The sequence below is a fragment of the Dasypus novemcinctus genome, chromosome Y, assembly GCF_030445035.2.
Source record: "Dasypus novemcinctus isolate mDasNov1 chromosome Y, mDasNov1.1.hap2, whole genome shotgun sequence".
In the NCBI taxonomy this organism is placed as follows: domain Eukaryota; kingdom Metazoa; phylum Chordata; class Mammalia; order Cingulata; family Dasypodidae; genus Dasypus; species Dasypus novemcinctus.
This window is the reverse complement of record NC_092216.1, coordinates 14,827,602-14,852,155: the sequence shown is the minus strand read 5'-3', so window position 1 is coordinate 14,852,155 and position 24,554 is coordinate 14,827,602. Positions and strand designations below refer to the sequence as shown.

Sequence of the window (24,554 nt, the reverse complement as noted above, 5' to 3'; positions counted from 1 at the left end):
ATTGATTTGTGGAAGACTTATTTACAGCAAATTTTTGAACCTTTTAAATTGTTGCTTTGATTCTTTCTCTGAATGAGATAAAGATTGAATCTAATGAATCATATGACCATGAGTCACTTTCATTTTATATGTTATATAAACATTTCCACACCTATTATTGATAACATAGTAATCATACAATGAAATTCAAACACAGTTATTCTTGGCTATTACCTCACTTTGTTAAAAAAGGATTCACTAAATTTCAGAAGTTAAAAGGTAAAAAATATGGGAAGCGGAGGTGGCTCAAGGCATAGAGCTTCCGCCTACCATATGGGAGGACCTGGGTTCAATCCCTGGGGCCTCCTGGTGAAAAAGAAGAAGAGAACGTGTGCCTGAGCAGTGAGCCAGTGCCCACACAAGTGCCTGCGTGGTGAGCCAGTGCCCGCGCAAGTGAGTCACGCAGGAAGATGATGATGTGACAAAAGAGAGCCAAGGGGAGAGTCAAGGTGAAACGCAGCAGAAACCAGGAAGTAGGTTGATGCAATTGACAGGGAACCTCTCTCCACATCAGGAGTCGCCAGGATCGAATCCTGGTGAATCCTAGAGGAGAGAAAATGTGAAGACAACACAGACAGCAAAAACAGCAGGGTGGGGTGGGAGGAGGGGAAGGGGGAAAATAAATAAATCTTTTTTTTAAAAAAAGGTTACATATATGATATAAATTTGAAGAGATCAGATATATTGCCAATTTCCAAAGCTTGTATATCTAATTTTTTGAAATGGGTTTTCTTGTAACTTCAGGGCAAAGACCTGTAGAATACAACTAAAGATGATAAGAAACAAACAAGAACAATGTCAAAAGAAAAAACAGACAATGACACTCACAAAAGCAAAGAGCTGCCAAATATTTTATCATAACCAATTACTTTGATTTCTTACCCTTGAAATGGAAGAAATATTTGCATTTAAATATAATGTCACCAAAAAAAGTAATGAGAAAATTATCATATGTTCATTTTGTTTTCTATTTTGGACAATTATAAAGCATTATTAAACCGTATTACACCTATTTTGGAAATGCCAAATCCCATATTTTCAAAGTAACACTATATTTTCCACGTGGAAAGAGACATATATAATCGGTGAGCTTCAAGCTATGTGGTATAATTTTTCATAAAATATATATTCATGAATCTATAGGCATATATACATTCTTTAGTAAATTAAGACCCATGTTTGAACAAATTTCAGGATTTACCTAGAATATTATCCAAAATACATATATTCTATTTATTGATTCAAATTTCCTTAGGGGGAAAAAACCTTTAATTGTAATATTTATAAAGATCTATAATTGTGGTACCTACAGAGGCTGGAGATAATAGAAATTCTTGGTACTGAAAGCCACAGTTTTCTATTGTTTGTACCAACAGGTCTCTAAAAAGGACAGAAAAAAGAAAAGCTTTAACTCTATACCTGAAAATGGGCTTATTATAAATAAAGTACCATGTATAAAACTTCATTTTGGTGAAAACTATACCTTCACTCAAGCTGTTTAGAAAGACAATGATCCGAGGTCTTCACTAACCCCAGAGCTTGAGCAATTACTAGTGAAGAGACATGGGCCATTTCCTATTACAGACACAAAGCTGCCAGAGCACTGGCCCACGGAGGCGTCAGAACCTCTAGTCCTGCTCGTGACGGGTGTGCTAAGAGACCTGGAACTGCGTCTCCCATGTGGCAAGTGGGACGGCAGCAGCTGGAGCTGGGGCGGACCAGGCTTCTCCCCCAGCCGGCTGCCGTCTGAATGGCCCTGACACCGCACTCGCTGCTGCCACCCAGAGGCATGGCAGAGAATGCTGGCCAACATGACCCCGTCACTCACGCCCCAGCAGTAGAGCAGAGCCAATGAAGTGGAGAAGCACAGCCCTCAGGAAGATGAGTGCTTATACCGGAAGCGGTCAGACATATCAAAATGGGAGAGGATGACTTGAACCAAACTTGGTGATATGTTACATTATTCATCAGCAAAAATTAATATTAAGGAATAAAACATGTATATATAAAATGCCAGCATGTTGTGCTTACTGCACAACAGTTCCTACCATAAAGCATGCCAAGGCTAAGAGGCACTCAAGACAAACACATTTTTTTACCTTGTAGAAGATACTTCAAAACCTTTGACATTTTCTAAAAGAATATACTTTGGCAATTTTTGTAATCTGGAAAAAAAAATGTGAAAAATAAGGAAAACCATTATTTGTGGGAAACATGAGTTAAGGACTTTTTGAACGCTCTCTTTTTATCAACATTGCCCCCCTTTTAGAGCTAACATTGAGGTGCGAGTGTCGCTGAAGCTCCCGTCACTCGAGGACCTGCCCTCCCCAGTCAGCAGAGCGGCTGAACCAGGGCTCACGGCTCAGCCGCGCAGCCCACCTGCTCCGGCCCCACCTGCTCCGGCCCCAAGCAGAAGCCATAGGCCTTGGCGGCCAGGCCTGCGCCCTGTGCTCCCGGGGACAGCAGGACACCTTGAGACACCTGTTACATCATCGGTGACACAGCACAAGGAAACCTATGCAGAGCGTTCGAGCTGCTCCTCTCTATAAAACCCACACAGCACGTTCTCCAGGACCCAGGTAAGCCGGAACAAGGAGCCAAGTCTTTACCTTGGGAGCACATCCAGGACATATAGAAAGCTGTTCGTCCTTGGGTCCGCCACATCACCCTGTCGGCCGATTCTAAAGCAGCGGAGAAAAGCACGCAGAAGTGGATGGAGAGTGTCATATAAAGACATCAAGCCACCTTAACACAACCAGATAGAGCACTCAAATAACTTGGTCCTCACAAATGACATAATCACCTCTGGTCCTATGGAGAAGATAGGCATTCTTATGTAACTAAAAAGCAAACAAGCATTGCATATCTAATAAGCAGATACAATTTATTTTCACAAACAATATGCCAAAGGGCTTACGTGAAACAATGAATAATAAAATCAATCACCCTCTTAAAACCATTTCTTTCAGGAAAGACATGCACACACATGCATGCACACACAGATACAAGCGTGGACACACACGTACGCACGCGCACACCCCAGCGGCTTCCCCAGGTGAGGCTCGGGTGCAGCAGAGGGAGCTGGGTGGGGAGCAGCACCTTGTAGCTGAAGCACTGGGGGCCAAGCCCACCGAGCAGGTCACAGCAGCAGCAGAGATGCAGACCAGAAGGCTGTGCCCGTGTAGACAGGTCTAGTTCAGGAGCGGGAGGGTCTCCATGGGGACAGCACAGAGATGGAACGTGTGAGCAAGTGGTAGGACTCACATGAGGCCCGGGATGGGGCCCAGGATGGGGCCCAGGATCAAGCCTGAAAGACGTACAGAGCGTCCGAGGAGCCGAGGCAGGGGACTCGGGTCCAAGCCTGTGCTGCTTAATTTTAAGCGCCTCACTTTTGCTAAGTTACTTGGCACAGCTGCCAGGCCTGTCACCTGGCAGCCTGGCCAAACCCTCTGCAGGAGAATTAGGGAGGGCCAGACAGACACCTCAGCAACCCCGTGCTGGCCCCTTCCTCTCAGAGTTCCAAGTGGGATGATGACCATAGGGTCTGTCACAGCTGCCATGGACACAGGTGGGCCAGGTGTGGGTGGGGCAGGTGAGGGTGGGGCAGGCATGGGTAGGGCCAGTGCAGGTGGGGCCTGTGCAGGGGGGCCAAGTGCGGGTGGCTCCAGTGCAGGGGGGACCAGTGCAGGTGGGCCAGTGTGGGTGGAGCTGGGGCAGGAGCCAGGGCAGCGCCCAGGGCAGTCACCACCAGGCTGCTCGGGGCAGGGCCGCGTTCTCTTCCATGCCCCCTTTGGTACTGGGCCTTACTCTGCAGGTGCTTAGAGCACCCTCCAAGAGAACGGCCCCCACCGAGAATCACTGAGCTGTCAGTCACTGCCCTGAAGGACGAGAACAAAGCGCACCAGAAATGGGCAGACACTTGGGTACACGGCAAATCCCAGAGGAGCGGCTTCCTTAGAGGACTTAAAAGTCCAAGCTGAGATGGACATCAAGCACGAGCGCCTCAGGCCGCACAGAGCAGGGACTGTGGCGAACCCCGTCGCAGCACCTGCACTGACAGCCCGGCTCCCGGGTCCTGAGCGCCAGCCCTGGGAAGTGACTTGGCTCCTGCGCCTCCACTCCCCTGAGAAATGACGACAGCACCGTGCCCGCAGGCCTGCTTAAGCCAAGGGCTCACTCCACAGAGGACATGGAGACCAGTGCTAACCAATCTAATCATGATCAGAAATCTCCAAATGAAGATGAGCTCGTCAAGATTTCCATCTAATATGCAATTCTCTGAAACATGCAGCCAAATAAATACAATATAATTTTAAAAAGGAAGTAATTGTGACAAAGCTGCAGAAAGTCAGAATTATTAAATGTACACATAAATTTTAAGAAATATATAACTCACACATACCTTACCTGGCTAGCTTTAAATTTTAGTTAAGTACTTTAAGACTTGAATAGATTATGGAAATTCACTTTGATTAATCAGTATTAGAAAGATATTGCTGGGTGCTCATTAGTTTAAATAATTTAAGTAATTTGGGCCAGAAATGAATGTTGTATTGTAGGTAACATAGAAGAGGTTCTTGATAGTCTCTGTATATCAACCATTGACCAAATCATTTTGAGCATTTGGCAGCATTTTCTATTTCCTTCATGATCAAAGCTGAAATCTAAATATAAGTACATGAAAGGAAATACGAAAAAATTCAAAGCTGTGCCCCTGAGCTGGCCTGGGGGGAGCCCCAGAGCTCCCGCATCCATACCTCGTGAACGGCTGGCACGGAGGGCTCATCACAAGCATGTCGAAAGACCACCTGTCGAACACCTGCAGGGGTATGCCCTGGAGAACAAGCATGTGGGAGAGGAAGAATGTGAGACAGGCGGCTGGAGGAGGGCAATGCTAACTAATTATCTCACTAAGTGGATCAGGAAGCTCATGCAGCACTTCATACTTTCCAAGTCAACTTCGGTTGAACCAGTTTCCAACAGTCTTGTGCCAGCAGGGGTGCAGCAAATGGCGCTCTGAGAAAGGGAACAGCTGCCCCCATGTCCACCAGACCCGGGCCACTCCCTGCCTCCACGACCCCCCATGTGGTGAGCTGCTCTGGTTTCTGGAGTCAAAATGGAGAACTCTGCTGTGTAACTAAGGACGTTCAGCACAGGGCCTAGGAAAGGCTACAATGCAGTCCTGTGGCTGCACCTGCTAACGTATCACCAGCAGACAGCCACACTTGACCCTGCTCTGCAGGGGAGTGTGGTCCAAGGGCTCAAAGGACAATGGACAAGAGTCATCCACACAGCCCCGCCCGGCCAACTGGTCAGCGAGTGCGAGCTCGCTCCTGTTTCATGTCGGAAGATGAATACAGAGCAACGCCCGTCGTGAAGCTCTCTGCAGGCAGCTTCTCAGTCACACATTGGAAGAGAGAGCAGGCCACAGCCAGGCCTTCTTGATGAAGAAGCTGCCCACCCTCCACGCATTCACGCCATCTGTTTCATTTGTTCAACAGTACTAGTTACGTTTATTAGGGGTTGCTTTTGTCCTTAGCACCTGTCATTTACTCTGTGCTATTTGGTCTCTAGCTCCATCTATGCAACCCTATTTTCAGCAATGTCCATTTTATTTTCTGCTACTTCTGACATGACTTTCATTTCTACCCTGGTTTTTTCACTGCTTTTTTCCAGAACTCTAATACTTTTCAAGTCCCATCGCGTTATTACTTTTTTGATGCATTTTATTCATTTGGGTTCATTTGAAACTGTCACGTTTGATTTCTTTCTACAAGATCACGGAGACAGTGTGTTTGAAATGTTCTCTGCTCTTCCCCTGATTTTTCTGCTGCGTCTCCTGCCTTCCTGCTGATGGCTCTTACCTCCCCTAAGAGCACAGGGCACGGCCTCCCGGCTCCTCTCCAGCTGCTGCTCGTCTTGTCCGGGGCAGCCAGGACCTGGAGTTGGTGAGCAGAGGAGTGTGGCAGCTTCCACGCAGGGCCATGTCCTACACGCTCCCAGGAGTGCCTCTGTGCCCTTAGCCACGAGCGCAGCGCTGCTCCCGGGCCCGGCGCCTGCCCCATGGGGCAGGAAGCCACAGGGGCTGCAAAGGTACTTTTGGCCAAGTGACCTGGATATTTTTAAAGGTCTTTTTTTTCCTGACTTTGAACAGCCACCAACAAGCAATTACTGGGTATATTCTTTTTTCTCCCTGCTCGAGATATACAGGTTTCCATGAAATTTGCTACCTTTCTTCAATTTTGTCCTTTTTTCCATTGCAGTTGACACTATTCCTGAGAGTGTGGTCTATCTATGTTATTTTCACTAAAAACAGTCTCCCCCAACCCCTTTTCCTTCCTTTTCTTGTTTCTCTTAGGGAAAGAAAGTTAGTTTTGGGACAGAAATGTCTGTGTCACATTTGAGCAGAAAGTCCTCAACCCAGTTTAAGGCCCACCTTCCCCATAAAGAGAAGCTTCTGGAAGGCAAAGACCACGCCTCAGTCGAGTGTGTGCTGCCCTACGGCTCCAGTTGTGAATGGGGAGACGTCCAGGGAGCAGCGTGAGTGGTGGGGTGGAAGCAGGAATCCTTGCAACCCCGCTGCTCCCAGTGCTCCATGGACCTTCTTCCCACCTGGCACTGACACAGGAAGGGCTGGAGCGGACGTCAAGGAGGCGAGGTGAGCCGTGGTGAGTGGACGTCGAGGAGGCGAGGTGGGTCGTGGTGAGTGGACGTCAAGGAGGCGAGGTGGGTCATGGTGAGTGGACGTCGAGGAGGCGAGATGAGCCATGGTGAGTGGACGTCGAGGAGGCGAGGTGGGTCGTGGTGAGTGGAAGTCGAGGAGGCGAGGTGGGCCGTGTGCGGAAGCAGGGGAGCTGGACAGGCGGTGGGCACGTGGAGAAGCAGGAGCGGCCGCCTAACGGGCTCGCGGTTACTTTTTGGGGTAATGGAAGTATTCAGGAATTAGAAAGTGAGGATGGCTGCACAACCTTGTGAATATACTTAAAACTGCTGAATTCTATACTTTTTAAAAATAGTCAATTTTATAACAAGTTAGATCTCAGTTAAAAAACAAATACAAAGTTAACACCCAACACAAATCCGTGACCCTCTGGCCTCTGTTCACAAGGGAGTAAGTTTGGAGGGACTTGCCTCCCACCACAAAAACTAGGAAACTGGAGTAAATAGCTACTGCAGCTACTGGACTACCACTTCTGCAGAAAGGGGAAAAGGTGCTGACTAATGACTGCTCCAGATTTGTGCCTAGAGACAATGTCCAGGTAGCCGAGAAGGAAGGGGAAGCCCACATAGGCACTGGCGCTCTGGGGAGGCGAAGGGCAGGCCTGGTACTCAGGGAGGCCAAGGGCATGCGGCTGACATGGCAGAGCACCGACAAAAGGAAGCTACAGAGCAGGGGCGCAAAGAGGCACAGCATCCCTTTGAGCCTTTGGCTGATACCCGTGTGAGCACACACCAGGAAAAACGTCATGAGCCAGGGCAAAGAAAACCGCTGGAAAAGAACACTTATTGGGAAGTTGTAAGGCCCCAAATTCCCAAATGTCCCAGAGAGCTAAGAATGACCTGGGTTACCACCTGGTAGAGTACATGGGCATCCAACAGAGCTCTCAGCAAGGTAGAGACACCTGGAAGAGTAGCCGGGCATCCAACAGAGCTCTCAGCAAGGTAGAGACACCTGGGAGAGGACCCAGGCATCCAACAGAGCCCTCAGCAAGGGCGAGTCTTAGTAGTGAGAATGAATGACCCCAAGAGTAAAGGTTACTCACAACCCACTCTAAAAATGCTTAAAAACAAGCTCAGAGAATCCAGCTAGTCTGCAATTGATTGCCTGTGGAAACAAAATCCAATGTTCTTTAAAGTATTCCAAGACTTGAAAATGTAAATCCATAGGTCAGGCTCCTAATAAAAATCAGCAGAATGTTAAGAAGCAGTATAATATGACCTATAGCCAAGAAGAAAATCAATCAAGAGAAAGACACCTGGCAATGAAAGAGTGCTGGAATTAGCAGCTAAATATTTAAAGGCAGTTATCATTAATATCTATTTGTTCAAGGACCTAAAGGCAAATAAAATCAAAAGGAGGAGAGAATCAAACATATAAAAAAGACTTAACTGAAACTTCTGGAAATGAAAATATAATAAAAAAAAAACCAAAAAAAAAAACCCAATACATACCACTAACAATGAAAAATAAAAAAGACCTGGGAACCTGAAGATATAGCAATGGACTCTGTCCAGACTGAATCACACAGAGAAAAACAGATTAAAAATTAATACTTTCCTGTCCAGGAGGACAATAACAAAGATACAGTATATGTAGAATTGAAGAAAAGTGCAGATAGGGGCAGAGAAAATATCTGAAGCAATAATGGCCAATACATTGCCAATTTGATGAAAATTATAAACAAGTGAAAAATGTCCAAGCAATATAAACACAAAGAAAAACATACAAATGCACATCATAAAATTCCTGAAAACAAGTGATAAAGAGAAAATTCTTAAATGTAGCCAGAGGGAAAAAAGATAGAATGCATGAACAGGAATGAAAATAAGAATGATTACAGACTTCTGGTAAGAAAGTAGACAAAATATGTGATATGTAAAGTGCTGAAAGAAAAAATCCCAGAATTCCATGACTACAGCTTTTTCAAGAATTCACTGAAAGATAACTCCTGCACTTTGCAAGTTAAGACTTGTACAAATTACTTGCAATACATGTTATTTGACAATCAACCTGAATCCAGAAAATATAGTCACTTACAACTAAATAATATTACAACCACCCCAAATAAAAGTTGGGTAAAAAATTTCTTAACCAAAGAAGATATACAAATGGCCAATAAGCACATAAAAAAGTACTCAACAATATTAGCCATCAGGGAAACACAAATTAAAGTCAGAAATAAATATGACTACACACTAACTAGGATGGGTAGTTAAAACCAACAGCAGCAGCAAGAGCGAGCCAGAAAGCGAACGACTGGAGACTTAAACATGACTAGTGAGAACACAGAGTGGTAGGGACACTTTGGAAAACAGCTGGCATTTTCTCAGCAATTCTAGTTCTAGGTATGCCCCCACAAGAAACGACGACGACGCCCACAGGACATGCGTGTGGGCGTTCCCCTACGAGCGGGCAGGCGGCGAGGGTGCCTGCTGAGGGTGCCTGCTGAGGGGTGCGGCCCTGGACGGCTCTGCATGGCGCGGCCACAGCAGGAGCGCCCGCCGGCAGACCCGCGTGCAGGCGTTCCACGGCATCACGCTGAGCAGCAGGCAGGCTCGCGAGAGGGCCACCTCACGGCCACAGCCAGCACATTCTACAAGGGAAAGTGAACCAGTCGCGACAGAAAGCAGACGAGCGGTTGGCCGGGGCAGCGACTGACGAGAATGGGGCACTATGGGGGATTCCAGGCCGACGGAAATGGTCTAGGGCTTCATTTTGGTGATGCGCCTACCCAGCTGTGTATATTGGTCAAAACTCAAACTGCACAATTAAAATGAGTCCAGTTTCTTGTAAGTAAATGATGGCTTCATGGCAAATTTGAGCATGAAAATTTCCGTTAAAAACTGGGAGAAAAACCAGAATTTCATGTCACTTTAAAAATAACTCACATAATGTACATACTTTTAAATCCCTCTGCTGAGTTCATCACAGGTGAACAGCACCTAGAATTTTGAAATGCTTGCTCAAATAAGATACACTCAACAAGTAAAACAAGTTCTGCCTCCCTTGATTTTCCCACATACTACGTCGTACATGAATGTTAAGTAAAAGTAAAGAATTTAACAAAGTTTAACATCACTACAGAACCAACCACTTGGAAGTCCAGCACATTCTGACATGTCAATCTTTTCTCCTACAGACCAAAATACTGATCTCTCTCTTCCTAAAGCTGGAAGTGGAAAAAAAAAAAAAAGGCAAAAAATAGCATGCTTCTTTTATGTGTTAGGGTTCTCCAGAGAAACAGAAACTTATATAACAGAAATAAATATGTGAATATTAAGATCTTTATCTAGGAATTGGCCGCTTTGCTGTGGGGATTGGGAAGTCTGAAGCCTGCAGGGCAGGCTGGAAGCTGGGACTCTGAAGAAGGTGACCGTTCCCAAGCAGCAGCTGGCTGGCTGAAGAGGCTGCTGGTTGCTAAATCCTCACTTCTGGCTTTAAGGCCTTCAGCCAACTGGACGGGACTTCCTCACTGCTGAAGGCAGGCCTCCTTTCTGATTGCTGGTTACTGGGCTATACATGCATCAACCCACTAACGATCGAAACACAAAAATACAGTCAAGCAAGGCAATGCTTGCTGGACCAAATAACTGGACACCATAACCTGGCTAAGTTTGATACATGAAATTAACTATCATATGATAGAATATAAAACATTAATTCTCCTTTCCTAGACTTTTTCATTTATCTTCCAATTAAAACTCCAGAAACCACTATTTTGCCATGTTTTTCAATCACATTTTCCCTACTATATATTTATTAAAACACTAGTGTATTAGTCAGCCAAAGGGGTGCTGATACAAAATACCAGAAATTGGTTGGTCTTTATAAAGAGTATTTATTTGGGTAGGAGCTTAGAGATCCCAGGCCATAAAGCACAAGTTACTTCCCTCACCAAAGTCTATTTTCACATTTTGGAGCAAGATGGGTGCCAATGTCTGCCAGGGTTCAGGCTTCCTGGGTTCTTCTCTTCCCATGTCTTCTTCTCTCTGGGCTTAGGGTTCCTTTCTTCCCAGGGCTCCAGCTTTAGCATCAAACTCCAATATCAAAACATTAAAAACCCCTAACTCTGTCCTTTGTCATGCCTCTTATCTGTGCCCGAATGGCACAAGAGGTTAACACAATTACTTAATCAAGTAAACCTAAGACCAATATAATCTAATATGCCTAGAGGAAAAGATCAGTTTACAAACATAATCCAATATTTCTTTTTGGAATTCATCAATAATATCAAACTGCTACAAATAGCCAGTACTTACTTCAATTGTCTTGGCCAGCAGCGGTGTGTGAGGAAAGTTAAATCTGTACACTTCATTAGCAACTGTGTTTACATCGATGGCAGCCACCACTTGTGCAGGTACACAGCTTTCTGTAACAATAAATGGAAAATCTTAAAAAGAAAAGCCCGTAAGCACATTTTGTTTGGTATAGACAGAAGCCAAAACGGCAGAATTTAATGGTCCGGTTCTTCCCCTCCTCAGTCAGGCATCCAGCTCTCAGACTGTCAGAGGAGGTCCAGGCACGAGGGGGACATCTGGACATGGACCTTTGGCTCCTCTCCAATAACACCCCAAAATTAGAACTGAAATGCAAAAGCTTATTTTGATCATTACCTCCTATATTTTTTCTTCCCTTCATTTAGGCACACCCTTAACAGTTTCATGGAAATTTTTCCTAAATTTAACGAACAATGAACAGGAAAGTGAACTATGCTCTTAAAAACCATATTACTTAGAACTTCATACAGAAAAACCAACTACCATTTGCTCCTCATTTCCTAACGTTAATACAAAGCTGCTTTACAACACCAATGAAAATATTTGTAGGCAAGTCTTTTTCCTTTACTGCCCCTGTCTTGTTGCTGACAAAGGGCATTTTCAAAATGCTTTCAGATTTGGACAATTTTGCCATAATTTTTAAATAGCCATCAAAATTCAAAATGAGTATAACTGCTGCTATATTTTGCAATTGCCATTCGTTTGCACTCCTCCTCTCCAAATATATACAAAACCAGTTATGTGTATATCTTATCCCAAAGCAGGAAAAAAAAATGTGAAAAGTTTTAAAAGTAAAAGCATTTGAGACTTAAGACAACGATCAGGGAAACAGCTCTAAGTCGCTGTTTCTTTAACAACAGTTTGGTGGTCAACAGTTCCTTTCGTTCAGACCGAGTATACCAAAAAGAAAAAACCTGGGGGCGTGAGGAGCAGCAGTGAGTGGGCCCTGGGGGAAAAGCCCAGGGGGGCTGACACACACCCAAACCCAAGAGCTGACGCTGTCGGGCACAAACATCATGGGAACGCCCACGGGGTGCCTTCTCCCCTGCGGCCAGGCCCAGCCATAGCCCTGGGCACCCTCCTGGGGAGGCAGCCCTTGTGCCTGGTGCTCAGGGCCAGTGGAGACTTGACAGATGGTCAGGAAGTGGGAGCTGCCTCCAGCGAGTTTAGATTCAGTTCATAGTTAATTGCCTTAGTATAAAATAAATTCAAGGTTGTGTCAAAGGCATCAGTGAGATTTTGAGACAATTATCGAAAAACACTTTTAAAGAAAAGAAGTGTGAACTGAAGGATCATCTGGTAAAATAACAAAGCTGTTATAATTCGTGCTAAGAATTGTTAAGAGTGCTCAGAATTAAATGAACTTGAATTTCATTGTGCTATTTTATTGTTTGCTAAACAAGAGGCTATTTGTAACCAGAATGATGCTGGCTGCTTGCATCTCCACTATAAATGCAGCAAACTGGGACTGCCTGGAATTGGTCAATGTACTTTTTTTTTTTGGTACCAGGGGTGGGGATTGAACTGGGGACCTCAACCATGGAGCCACATTGGCATCCCTGTTTTTTGTTTTGTTTTGTTTTGCTTGTGTTTGCTTTTGTTTTTTCAGGAGGCACCAGGAACTGAACCTGGGACCTCCAATGTGGGAGGCAGGCTCTCAACCCAGCCCTCAATGTACTTTTTATCTGTTTTCAGGCTGACTGAAAATCCCCAGTGATGTGCCAAATTTGTGCCACAATCAGTGATTAATGTTTCTGTGTTATGTGTCCGGAAGACATAAAAAAAAAAAATTACAGAAAACAATGTCAAATGGTATGCCTCATGTAGAGATTCAAGAACTGGTGACATGAAAATTAATTTCTCAGAGAAAAATACATGTTTAAAATCAGTAAAAAAAATGCACAGTTCACACTGATTGATGCACGTGTTTTAAACTATTATAAAGTTAGGACCTATTGCATGACCTAAAAAATTATTTCTATAATTGGAACTGGATATACTAAGATACTACTAAAAATTAAATCAGACTTTTCAAACAAGAATTGTTTTGGTGTATGGGTGTTCTTCTAAGGGAAAAGTTAAACTTATAAATAGAAATTTTTAAAAGCGCAAGCTTGTCAAATGTCAGAATCTTAAATTCATCTTCAAAAACTAGTAGTCTTGATATTTCCTACTATATAGTTTAAATCTATCATCTCCAAAAATCTTTACTGTTAAGCCATATCCACACATTTTGGAAATGGATCACTAAAAATATCCAAGTGACCATACTTCTGTAGCGTTTTGTCGGCATGCAGCACCTAAATGATTGGGAGGGGAATATGACGGCATCTGCAGTAGTAATTCTCAAGGGTAAAAAGCAAAGAGCAAGGGGATTCGTCATCAGGATCTCCCACCACAAATCGCAGCTGCTCACCCAGCTTTGTAGGTGGGTCTTAAAGAAACTTTGAAAATTAAATGTTTAATGGGATGTGTTTCAACACTTTGACCAATTGCTTAGATGAGTTTTTATCATGATATTTCAATTATTATTCTGGAGCTTAGTATTTATCAACAGGAAAAAAGAGCAAAAACTGTTGCTACATTCTGGCTGGAGAAGCACACAGGGATTTTCCAAGGCTGTCAGCTTGGCTGCATGAGGCCAGGGCAGGTCTAGCAGGTTCCCAGCCTCAGAAGGCCTCAGCCGAAAGGCGGATGGCACGTGCTGTAGAATTTGAGAGAGGTTCAGTTATTCGTGTATAGAGAGGCCAGGACTCAGGAATGATTTTGAGAAGGAAAAATGGTTTATTATTGACGGTGTCCAGACTTAGGAGCTTTCTGTTTCAATCCCCAGCCCTGAACAAGGATTTCTGAGTCCCTTTTATACAAAGAAAAGGCCAAATGGTCCTTTTGTTTCAGTGCTCAATAGGCTTGAATTAGCATATATCTTCCACATCCTAGGGAAGCTTTTATCATGGACTTCATACATTCTAGATAAGCTTTTAGCCCATTTGGTTTGCATTTTCCCTGAATATTTAAAGTTTATAGACCTTGCATTGTTAAACTGTTTCCTGGGACTGGCGGCGTTGCCATGGTCACCAAGGGCAGGACTGCAGCCCCTTACCGTTCCACACCCACAGGTCAGGACAGACAGTTTAGGCTAAGGTTATCTCTGAAGAGACAAAGAGCCTCCCACCCAGAGCCCACATCACGTGTACAGTGAGAGAGAGCTCTGTATGAGATGCTAGAAATGCCGCTGAGAGCACGCCCGTAATTCCTGCCAGCAGTACTCTTCTTAGTAGAGTAGCAAGAAATGCACACCACACATCTGGACAGCAGCTTTGCTGACACTCTCTGGAAAAGTTGTTGGGAAGAAGGTCAGGTTGGCAGTAGTTAGTGGTGAGGCACAAATTCACACTGCCTGACCTTCCTAATCAAATAGGAAAGTAAAAAAATTTGATTGGTCACTTCTATCATGTACAGTTAATTATGCAGTAGAAAAAACCAATGTGTAAAAACAAATAAATACAGAATTGAAAAGTGTACTTTGAAATAAGTGGTTATGTTATTAGGTTTTTTCTTTTCCTTCTTTATCATGATTCTCTGATCTGTATCTCACAGGGCTAACTGAATTGCCTCACTCTGATCAAACCTGAGACCTCAAATTGGGCACTGCCGTAAGTTTACTAGAAGCTGCAGGAGCAATACAGCAGAAGTGGGCTGGCCTACATGATGGCAGTTTGTTAGGCTAAAAGCTTGGCTCTGAGGCCATGACAAGGTCCAAATCAAGCGCCTTCAGGGTGCTGTCTCCCCAAGGCGGCGCTGGCTGTCCTGGACTCCTGCCACGTGGCGAGGCAAGGTGGGGCTCTGCCGGCCTGGGTCTCTGCCTCCCCCAGGCCCCTTCCCTCCTGAGCCCAGCTGGGGCCATCGGCCCACGGCTCGTCTCCCCTCCTCGGGCCTCATCTCTCCCAGCCTCCCGCGTTTCTGTCTCTCCAGCTTTCTCTGCAGGTCTGCTCTCAGCCCTCCGCTCATGAAGGACTCGAGCAAGAGGACCAAGGCCCACCCTGGGCCACACCTCCCCGGAACAGTCCAGTCCAAGGCCTACCTGGACCCAGCCTGATCAGAGGCCCATACCCACCCGAATGGATTAGCTCCAAGAGCAGATCTTTTCTGGGGTCCCAGAAAGCTTCCAGCTGTCACAGCACAGACACTGACACTGGGCTGTAATGACGTGGAGGATCGATGAAAGCATCACTGTCTACTTCCTTCCACTGAAAGCCACAGCTTAACTAGGAATAAAAGTACTGAACACGGGAAGCGGATTTGGCCCAAAGAATAGAGCATCTGCCTACCACATGGGAAGTCCAGGGTTCAAACCCAGGGTCCCCTGACCCGTGTGGTGAGCTGGCCCACGTGCAGTGCTGATGCATGCAAGGAGAGCCGTGCCACGCAGGGATGGAGGGTTGACGCAGCAAGATGACGCAATGAAAAGAGACACAGATCCCCAGTGCCACTGACAGGAATACAAGCAGACACAGAAAGCAGACAACTGGGGGGGGGGGGCAGCGGGGAAGGGAGAGAAATAAATAAAAAATAAATCAATCTTTAAAAAAAAAATACCAAACAACACACCCATATAGGCTTTGGATTTAAAGTCATTGCCAAAAGCTTTTGTCATTATTAGCGTAGTATAGTTCTGGTTTCTTTTTAAAGGTTCTTGTATTTCAAAAGTTGTTAATAAATTACTTCTATTAATCAAATAAAATAAAATTTAGTTTAAAAATATAAAAAGTATCCATTCAATTTCCTTAGGTATTCAGTTAATATTCAACCAAATAAATTTACTTTGGGTCAAGATATAATTTTAATCATTGTTACTAGCACCTTATTAAATACAAGAGATCCTCAGCCAGGATGGACAGGAGCTGCCTGAGAGCTGAGAACATCTCAGGAGTGAGTTAACAATGTTACTTCTGGGAGAGAGACAGAAACAGAGAGACAAAGAGAGAGATAGAAGAAAAGAGAAGAAAGAGAGAAAGAGGGAGGGAGGGAGAGAGGGAGGGGAGGGGAGGAAAGAGAGGCAGAAACAGGTAGAATTATAGATATGTATTTTTAAATTGCATTTTATTTAAAGGAAAAACAAAACTTCACCTAATTTTGTTTTTTATAGAAAGTCTGTATTTTAGAAAACTTATGAGGGGAAACTGTCAGTGTTCAGAGTTTAAATGGATATGTTTGTTTATAAACTACACATAGTAATATACAAAACACCTATGGTCAATCAATACAAAAGGATAGTATTAGCACTTATATTTAGGTCTTTGATCTATTTTGAATTAATTTTTGCATATGGTGAGAGTTAGGGGTCCATATAGATTCTTTTGCATATGGATTTCTAGTTGTTCCAGCACCATGTGTTGAAGAGACTGCTCTTTCCCCCATTGAATGGGCTTAGCGCCTTTGTTGAAAATCAACTGGCTATAGATGTATGGATTTAACTCTGGATTCTTAATCCTATTCCATTGGTATATATGTCTATCCTTATTCCAGTACCACACTGTTCTAATTACTGTAGCTTTGTAGCAAGTTTTGAAATAGGAAGTGTGAATCCTCCAACTTGTTCTTTTTTAAGACTGTTTTGACTATTCATAGCAACTTGTAATTCCATATTAATTTGAGGATAAGCATCTCCATTTCTCCAATAAAGATTGCTCGAATTCTTATAGGGATTACCTTGAATTTGTGGATCCTTTAGGCAGAACTGACACCTTTTTTTTTTTTTTTTTAAGGCTACTTGCTGTTTTTAAGGTCATTTCTGAGTTGCAAAGATTATTTCCCCTTCCCCATTTTTAGGATTTCCTATATTCCCCCATTCAATCTTGGCTGCCACAACCAGACAGACAGAAATTGCAAAGGCTTCTTTTTCTTGCATCTAGGGTGGAAACCTTAGCAGCAGACCTTAACTGCTGAATTGACATCTTAACAATAGTAAGTCTTCCAACCCATGAACATAGAATGTCTTCCCATTTATTCTGTTATTTCTTTCAGCAATGTTTTGTAGTTTTTGGAGTAAACATTTCATCTCCATTGTTAAGTTTTATTCTTTTAGATGCTATTGTAAATGGAATGTATTCTTGATTTCCTTTTCAGATTGTTCATTACTAGTGTATAGAAATCCAACTAAACTAGTGTGTTTATCTTGTATCCTGCAACTCTGCTGAATTCCTTTATGAGTTCCAGTAGCTTTCTTATAGATTCTTTTGGGATTTTCTATATACAGGATCATGACACTGGCAAACAAGGATAATTTTACTTCTTCCTTTCTAACCTGGAAAGGAAGTTCTCTTTCTCTTGCCTGATTGCTCTGGATAGAACTTCTGGTACAATGTTGATTAACAGTGGTGACAGCAGGCATCCTTGTCTTCTTCCTGATCTTAAGGGGAAAGCTTAGTTACTGACCATTGAGTATGATATTTTGTGTGGGTTTTTCATTAATCCCACTTATCATATTGAGAAAGTTCCCTTCTATTCCAAGTTTTCTCACTGTTTTTATCATGAAAGGATATTGGACTTTTCAAATTCCTTTTTCTGCATCAATTAAGATGATCATGTGTTTTTCTTCATTCTATTAATGTGGTGTACTATACTGACTGATTTTATTATGTTGAACCACTCTTGTATTCCTAGAATGACTCACCTGGTCATAGTGTATAATGCTTTTACTATACTGTCAGATTTGGTTTGCCATTTTTCCCCCACTATATTCATAAGGGATATTGTCTGAAATTTTCTTTTCTTATGTTATCTTTATTTGGCTTTGGTGTCAGGGTAATGCTGGCCTCACAGACTGAATTAGGAAGCAATAATTCCTCTTCTGTTTTTTGGAAGATTTTTGATTGCTGATTCAATCTCTTCACTTGTTATAGGTCTGTTGAGAGTATTTCTTCTTACATCATCAGATTAGGTAATTAACATGTTTCTAAGAATCTGTCCATTTCATCTGGGTTTACTAATTTGTTGGCATATAATTGTTCATAAGTACCCTCTTATAATCCTTTTTATTTCTGTAGGGTCAGTAGAAATGCCCCTCCTTTCATTCTTGATTTTAGTTATTTGTGTCCTCTTCCTTTTCTTTGCCAATGTAATTATACTAATCTTACAGGGAAACATAGGGACATATCTTCAGGACCTTGTTAATAGGTAATAGATTTTTATAATTTACACCAAAAGCACAACAATTAAAGAATAAATGGGGCTGCATCAAAATTAAAAACTTTTATGCATCAAACAACAGTAGCAAGAAAGCAAAAAGACACCCTGAAGGATGGAAGAAAGTATTGGAAACCATATATATGATAAAGGTTTAATATCCAGAACATATAAAGAACTCTTACAACTCAACAACAAAAAGACAACCCAATTAAAAAATGGTCCAAGGGTTTGAATAGACAGTTCTCCAAAGCAGACATTCCAATAGTCAGTAAGTATATGAAAAGATGCCCAACACCATAAGCCATTAAATAAATACTTAAAACTACCCTGAGACACTACTTCACGCCCACCAGGATGGCTATTATTTAAGGAAACTGAAAATAAGAACTATTGGTGAGGATGCAGAGAAACAGGAACTCTTGTACCTTGTACATTGTTCACAGGAATGTAAAATGGTGCAGGCACTATGGAAAAACAGAAAATTAAACACAGAATTTCCATTTGACCTGGCATTTCTACTCCTAGGAATATACCCCAAACAATTGAAAACGGGACTTGAACAGACATTTGCACAAAATTCGACACAGCATTATTAATAATTGCCAAAAGCTGGAAGCAACCCCATTGTCCATCAACAAATGCATGAATAAACAAAACGTGTTATATACATATAATAGAGTATTTTTCTCCTGTAAAAATAAATGAAGTGCTGGTACCTGCACTCAAGGTGGATGAACCTTGAAGATATTATATTGACTGAAATAAGCCAGACACCAAAGGACAAATATTCTATTATTTCTCTTATATGAAATACTTAGAACCAGCAAATTCAAAGAGACAGAAAGCAGAATAGTTACCAGGGGTAGCAAGAGAAGGGAATAGGGAATTTTGCAAAATGATCATTGAGTTTTGGTTTGGGATGATGAAAACAGTCTAGAAATAGCGGTGAAAGTTACCTAGTATTGTTGGCTGAGGACTTGTTCACTTAAAATGGTTAAAATGATTTTTACGTTATGTACATTTTACCACAATTAAAAATAGATAAAGTTTATTTTTAATGACAGCATCAAAAGCTCTTTCTTCTGAACTCCCCGGAGTGAAAGATGCCTCCTGGGCCCCCTGGGCTCTTTCGAGGTTCCAACCCAAGCATTACATCACTGAAAGCCTTCTGATGGGTGCCACTGTCCACTGATGAATCCCAACTCTGGAGCATGTGCTGGACCCAGGAGCCGTCCAGTCCCGTCCAGAGCTGCTGCTGCACCAATGGCCTTCTCTTTCACCGCACACAGGTCAGGCACACATGTCCATTTTCTCTCGGGCAAAACCATGCAGTTTAGAGAGTCCCATACAGAGCAGTTTCTCACCCCTGGTGCCCTTGCAAGGTCAGAAGACCTGGACGCCCTCTGCTGCCCCAGGTCGTGCCTGCCAGCCCCCCAGCCAGGCTCTAAGGACAGACTTGCCACTCCAGAGACCCCAGGCAGAGGCAGCAGAGGGCGTGGGGGCTGGGGGCTGACGTCCCCCGGCCACCAGGGTCACTGTGTCTGCCTTGCTGGGTTTAACCCCGTAGACCAGTCCTGAAGCCAGAGGGGTGTGCATGTAAAAATGTACTCAGTCTAGAAGAAACAAAGCTGAGACACATACAGAAAAAACTGGTTCTGGTTGACATGATTTGAGCACCTTCTTCAAGCTACACCCAAACCAGACCTACTCGTGGACCGGGTCATTGCGTGAGTCACTATTCACAACTTCTATGTGAACCGGTTTGGGCTGAGTTTTCTTTCACTGGCAAATAACGGTTCCAAGAGGCATTCATGAGAACGTAACACTAAAATACACAAGCTCCTATGAGGAATTGCATCCCAAACCCCAACAGGGCAAGCAGGACCACACAAGGCAAAAGCCCCTTGAATGACCTATTCCTCAACACCAAGAACTAACTAAACATCTGTAAAACAGAAGCCTTTCTCTTGGTGATCACTCCCCCAGTGCCCTAACTGAAGAAAGAAGGGCAGGACCCCCCAACTTAGAGAGCAAGGACTTCCTTATGGGGATACCCAACCACCTATTCCTACATGTGGATACTAAAAACAACAAAGAGGTTAGGGGCTTCTTGTAGACTGTATCTCCAATGTCTTTTAGGAGCACATAATACTTCCAGTTATGTGGTCTTAAACAGTTTTCACAAAATTCAAGTCCTGAAAATAAACACAGTTAAAACTGAACTGTCAACTACAAGCACTTCAAAAGGAAATTTTAAATAATCAATAATCACATCAAAGGATGTTCTTATGGTCCTGTGATGTCACCAATAATGAGTAAATCCCACCTTAGTCAACTTTATCTACCAGACTGGCTAAGACGTAATAAGTCGCACATTCTTCAAGGCCAAGAAGTACATGAGAAATGTGCCTTCCTCATGCTAGCCGTGGCACAAACTGAGGGAGCCCTTCTGGCATTCCCTCGGCTAGGCCACTTCTGGAAATCCATGCGAAGGAAATGTTTGGACAAATACATAAAGATATAAATGCAGTACTACATATATGCATGAGAACAGACATGTTCTAATGATAATAATATGTACTTACTGACACGAAATGATAACTATATTGGATTGAATACAGAAAGCAAGTTAAAAAATACCCTACTGGGAAACGGACTTTGGCCCAGTGGTTAGGGCGTCCGTCCACCATATGGGAGGTCCGCGGTTCAAACCCCGGCCTCCTTGACCCGTGTGGAGCTGGCCATGCGCAGTGCTGATGCGCGCAAGGAGTGCCGCGCCACGCGGGGGTGTCCCCCACGTAGGGGAGCCCCACATGAAAGGAGTGCGCCCGTGAGGAAACCCGCCCAGCGTGAAAAGAAAGAGCAGCCTGCCCAGAAATGGCGCCGCCCACACTTCCCGTGCCGCTGACGACAACAAAAGCGGACAAAGAAACAAGACGCAGCAAATAGACACAGAGAACAGACAACCAGGGGAGGGAGGGGGGGAATTAAATAAATAAATAAATAAATCTTAAAAAAAAAAAAATACCCTACTGAATAATGATCCAAGTTTTTAAATGTATATGTGAATGTATATGTATACACAGGAAAAAAACCAAAATAACAGAGGTTATCTCTTAGTGGTAGAATTTAGGGGAAATTCTTATTTCTTCCTTCAAACTTCTTTGTTTGTTTGTTTTTTTACACTGAGAATATACTACTTTAGTAATTGCTAAAAAGCAAACAAACAAAATACTGTTTTTATCTGGGAACAAAATAATTCAATACTTCTCTTGGATATGACCCTGAGGAATATAAAAAGAAAGTATCAAGGCTAGACAAGAAAGGTTTGGCTACATTCTCAACATATTCAAGGCAAATGTGAACACAGGCTCACACACTGACACACATTCACATGCACACACACAGAGCAAACAGTTGTGACTCACTGCATTATTTTATCCTACAAACTCAACAGAGTCAAAAGAAGAAAAATCAAGAAAATAAACACGTTGTAGTTGTCTTTTAGAGATGTACAATTAATTAACATGTGGCTAAAAATGAAATGCACTGAATTACCCGTGTGTACTCTTAAAGAATGAAGGCTATAAGCCTGTCTCCATTTTCCCCATGAAGCTTCAGACCTTCCTCTTAAGGACGCCACCATGTTGACAGCCACATTTCCACAGTCAGGAAATGACCAGGACAAACACGTGTGATCCAGCCAATCAGAGGTCTGAACAGCAAAGACTGAGTTTGTTTTATGTAAATTTGCATCGAGTGAATATGTGTTTATGAATGGTTTATCACCATAAAACGTGTGAAGCGTTCTTCGGTGATCCTTTCTCATAATTTAAAAGGTGACAATTTCTGACATATGGGAAAGTCAAGGACGAAATGACAAACATATAAGCATTATTTATCTGAATTAAGTTAACTGTGAATGCAAAACAAAAAGACATTCCAAAAAATATAATGTTATCACTCACCAAGATCCCCAAGATTAAACTAAAAAAATCCTCTCTAAATTTGTTCTGCCATTTGGAGCCTCTCTTTGCTTTAGTTTATACTTAAGGTTGAAAAATGTTCCATCATTATTGACCTTATAAAAGTTTTGAACCCTATCCTGAAAAATGCTGTGAATATAACTTCCGCTACAGGGAGCTCTGAAGGAAGAATTAAGTTTTAGAGTTTTGCATGAGGCCAGACAATATAGGTTATTCATAAGATCGCAGAGGAAAATGCACTTCAATTGCTTGATTCCTAGAACATTTTCCTCTCCTGAGTCTTCTCATGACTGTCGTTCTCTGCAAACCTTTTTCCACTAGAGTGTACAGTACTCCACAGGTATTAGCCACGTTGTCGTTTTCATTAAGGCTACAAATCCAGCCCTGATTGTGTTCTTCAATCCTGGAAGCTCTCTGAGGGCCGAGCGTCCAGGGCCTCACACTGTGCCCAGGACTGGTGGAATCAAGGACCGCGTGGCTGACCTCAACCTGCAGCCACTCCCTCTCCCCAGGGGCACGGAGGAAGCCCCACCCCTAATCACAAGCTGGCTTCTCTGGTGTGGCCACCCCTGCCCTCTAGGACCGCCTGTGAGCCTGCCCATACGGAGGCCGCCTCGGTAAACCACCAGGTGTGCTCCAAGAAGAGGCCCTCCTGCCACTGGAAACCCCAGGGACCCAGAGGCCACCCCCAGGAGCCAGGGCCAAGGAACTCCGCAGATGTGACAAAAGCAAAGAGATTACCCCAGATTACCCAGGGGCCCCGAAGGAATCACAAAAGGGAGGGAGCAGGGTCCGTCAGTGAAGACACGATGACGGAAGAAGAGACTGAAAGATGCACGCTGCCGGCTTCAAAGATGGAGGAAGGGACCATGAGCCACGGAAAGCAGGGCCTCTGCGCTCCAGAACTGCAAGATAATAAATCTGTAGTTTTTCCGTCACTAAGTTTGTGGTCCTTTGTTAGAGCAGCTGTAGGAAACTAATGCATAAGGTGATAATTAAAGATGCAGTGAAAAATCTGTATCTAAGATAAATTACCCTATTTTACTGACAATAGTGAAAAGTTATAAACAATCTAAATATCCAAAAATAGGTGATTAGTTTGAACAGATGTGGTGGCACATAAAACGGAATACCACACGACCTTTAAAAACCAAGTTTACAAATATATTTAGTGGCAAGGGAAAATATTCAAAATATTCTAAATAAAAAAGAAAGCTATCATTAATTTTAATGTTCATGGACAGATGAAGAATAAAAATGGAAAAAGTATCATGTAAACCCTCGGTAGTGTTTATTTATGCACCAGCACTATTTAAATGTTTTATTTTTATTAATTTATAACCTTCGCAACTCCCCTTTGAGGAAGGTACTATTGTTCCCATTTTAAAAAGAGGAAACTGAGACACAAAAAGTTGAGTTTCTGCCCAAGGCCACATAGCTAGGCAGTGACAACGCAGAGATTCAACCTAGACCTCTCGCCCCAGAAGGGCTTTTTAAAAGAGGAGCCTGTACGGCCTCTGCCTGAAACTACCCCGTGAAATACTGTTTATTGTTCCTATTTCAAGGTGCCAAATAACAAACATAGTGACCTAAAACCATGGAAACAACCATTTCTCAAATCACCTGATACTATGAAACAACTGTCACAGCACACTAAGTATCAAAAACCTAAACCATAACCGAATTTACAAAATAGAAAAACTGTAACACCTGTAGGATTCCTAAAAGCATTTGGCAAAGGAAATGTAAAATGCGTTGTGTTCATGCGGGTGTGTGTACATGCGACCACACACAGGTGAAGAGGGTGACGGTGTGACTAAGAATGCTTCTCTCCCAGTCCTGGTGCTTGAGCCAGTGAGTGGTCTCCATTCATCCTCTCCTGCCCACCCCCACCCCCCAGAATGCTTTGCTTGCTCTCCCACGGAAGGAGGAGTGACTAGCCTAATGGGTAATGTGGAAAAACAAACCAGGCATTCCTGGCCCACTCCGCTTCCTTCTCAGGACCAGCGCCCCTGGGCCCGGCTGCCGAAGGCTCTGGGCTACTACCCGCTGGCCCACCTGGCCTTCACCAAGCCACATCCTCGACCTCACCTTTTCAATAATGAAAATGACAGATTGTGATTTCTTGTTTGCCTTCTCTTTCCTTTCTCAATTTGTTCAGAACTGGAAGAAAGTACTAATTATTGAGGCCCCCTAACAATCAACAGGTCCTCAAACACATTAAATTGTTTATCCATTCATTAGCACTGGAGAAGTAATCTGATCTGTAGAATATAGTGATAAATATTCCGCAGTGAAGTAAGCACCCATTATTTGTTACATAAGACAGGTAATTGTATC

At 43.3% G+C, this 24,554-nt stretch overlaps 1 protein-coding gene across 2 annotated transcripts in view; it reads right to left on the bottom strand.

Annotated features, from left to right (window-relative positions):
- The window catches only part of LOC139438399 (tRNA (cytosine(38)-C(5))-methyltransferase-like), a 31,749-nt gene extending 11,039 nt beyond the window's left edge, over positions 1–20,710 (bottom strand). Inside the window, exons 1-6 of one of the 2 annotated variants that reach the window (XM_071213546.1) lie at positions 20,574–20,710; positions 11,020–11,129; positions 4,797–4,873; positions 2,649–2,720; positions 2,139–2,204; positions 1,350–1,419 (exon numbers count right to left, since the gene is read on the bottom strand). In XM_071213546.1, coding sequence (XP_071069647.1) covers positions 1,350–1,419; positions 2,139–2,204; positions 2,649–2,720; positions 4,797–4,873; positions 11,020–11,129; positions 20,574–20,604 — 426 coding nt within the window. In that variant the 5' untranslated portion in view covers positions 20,605–20,710. The remainder of the gene's footprint in view (positions 1–1,349; positions 1,420–2,138; positions 2,205–2,648; positions 2,721–4,796; positions 4,874–11,019; positions 11,130–20,573) is intronic. The other variant, XM_071213547.1, reaches the window with a different exon arrangement.
- Positions 20,711–24,554: the final 3,844 nt, after the last annotated feature.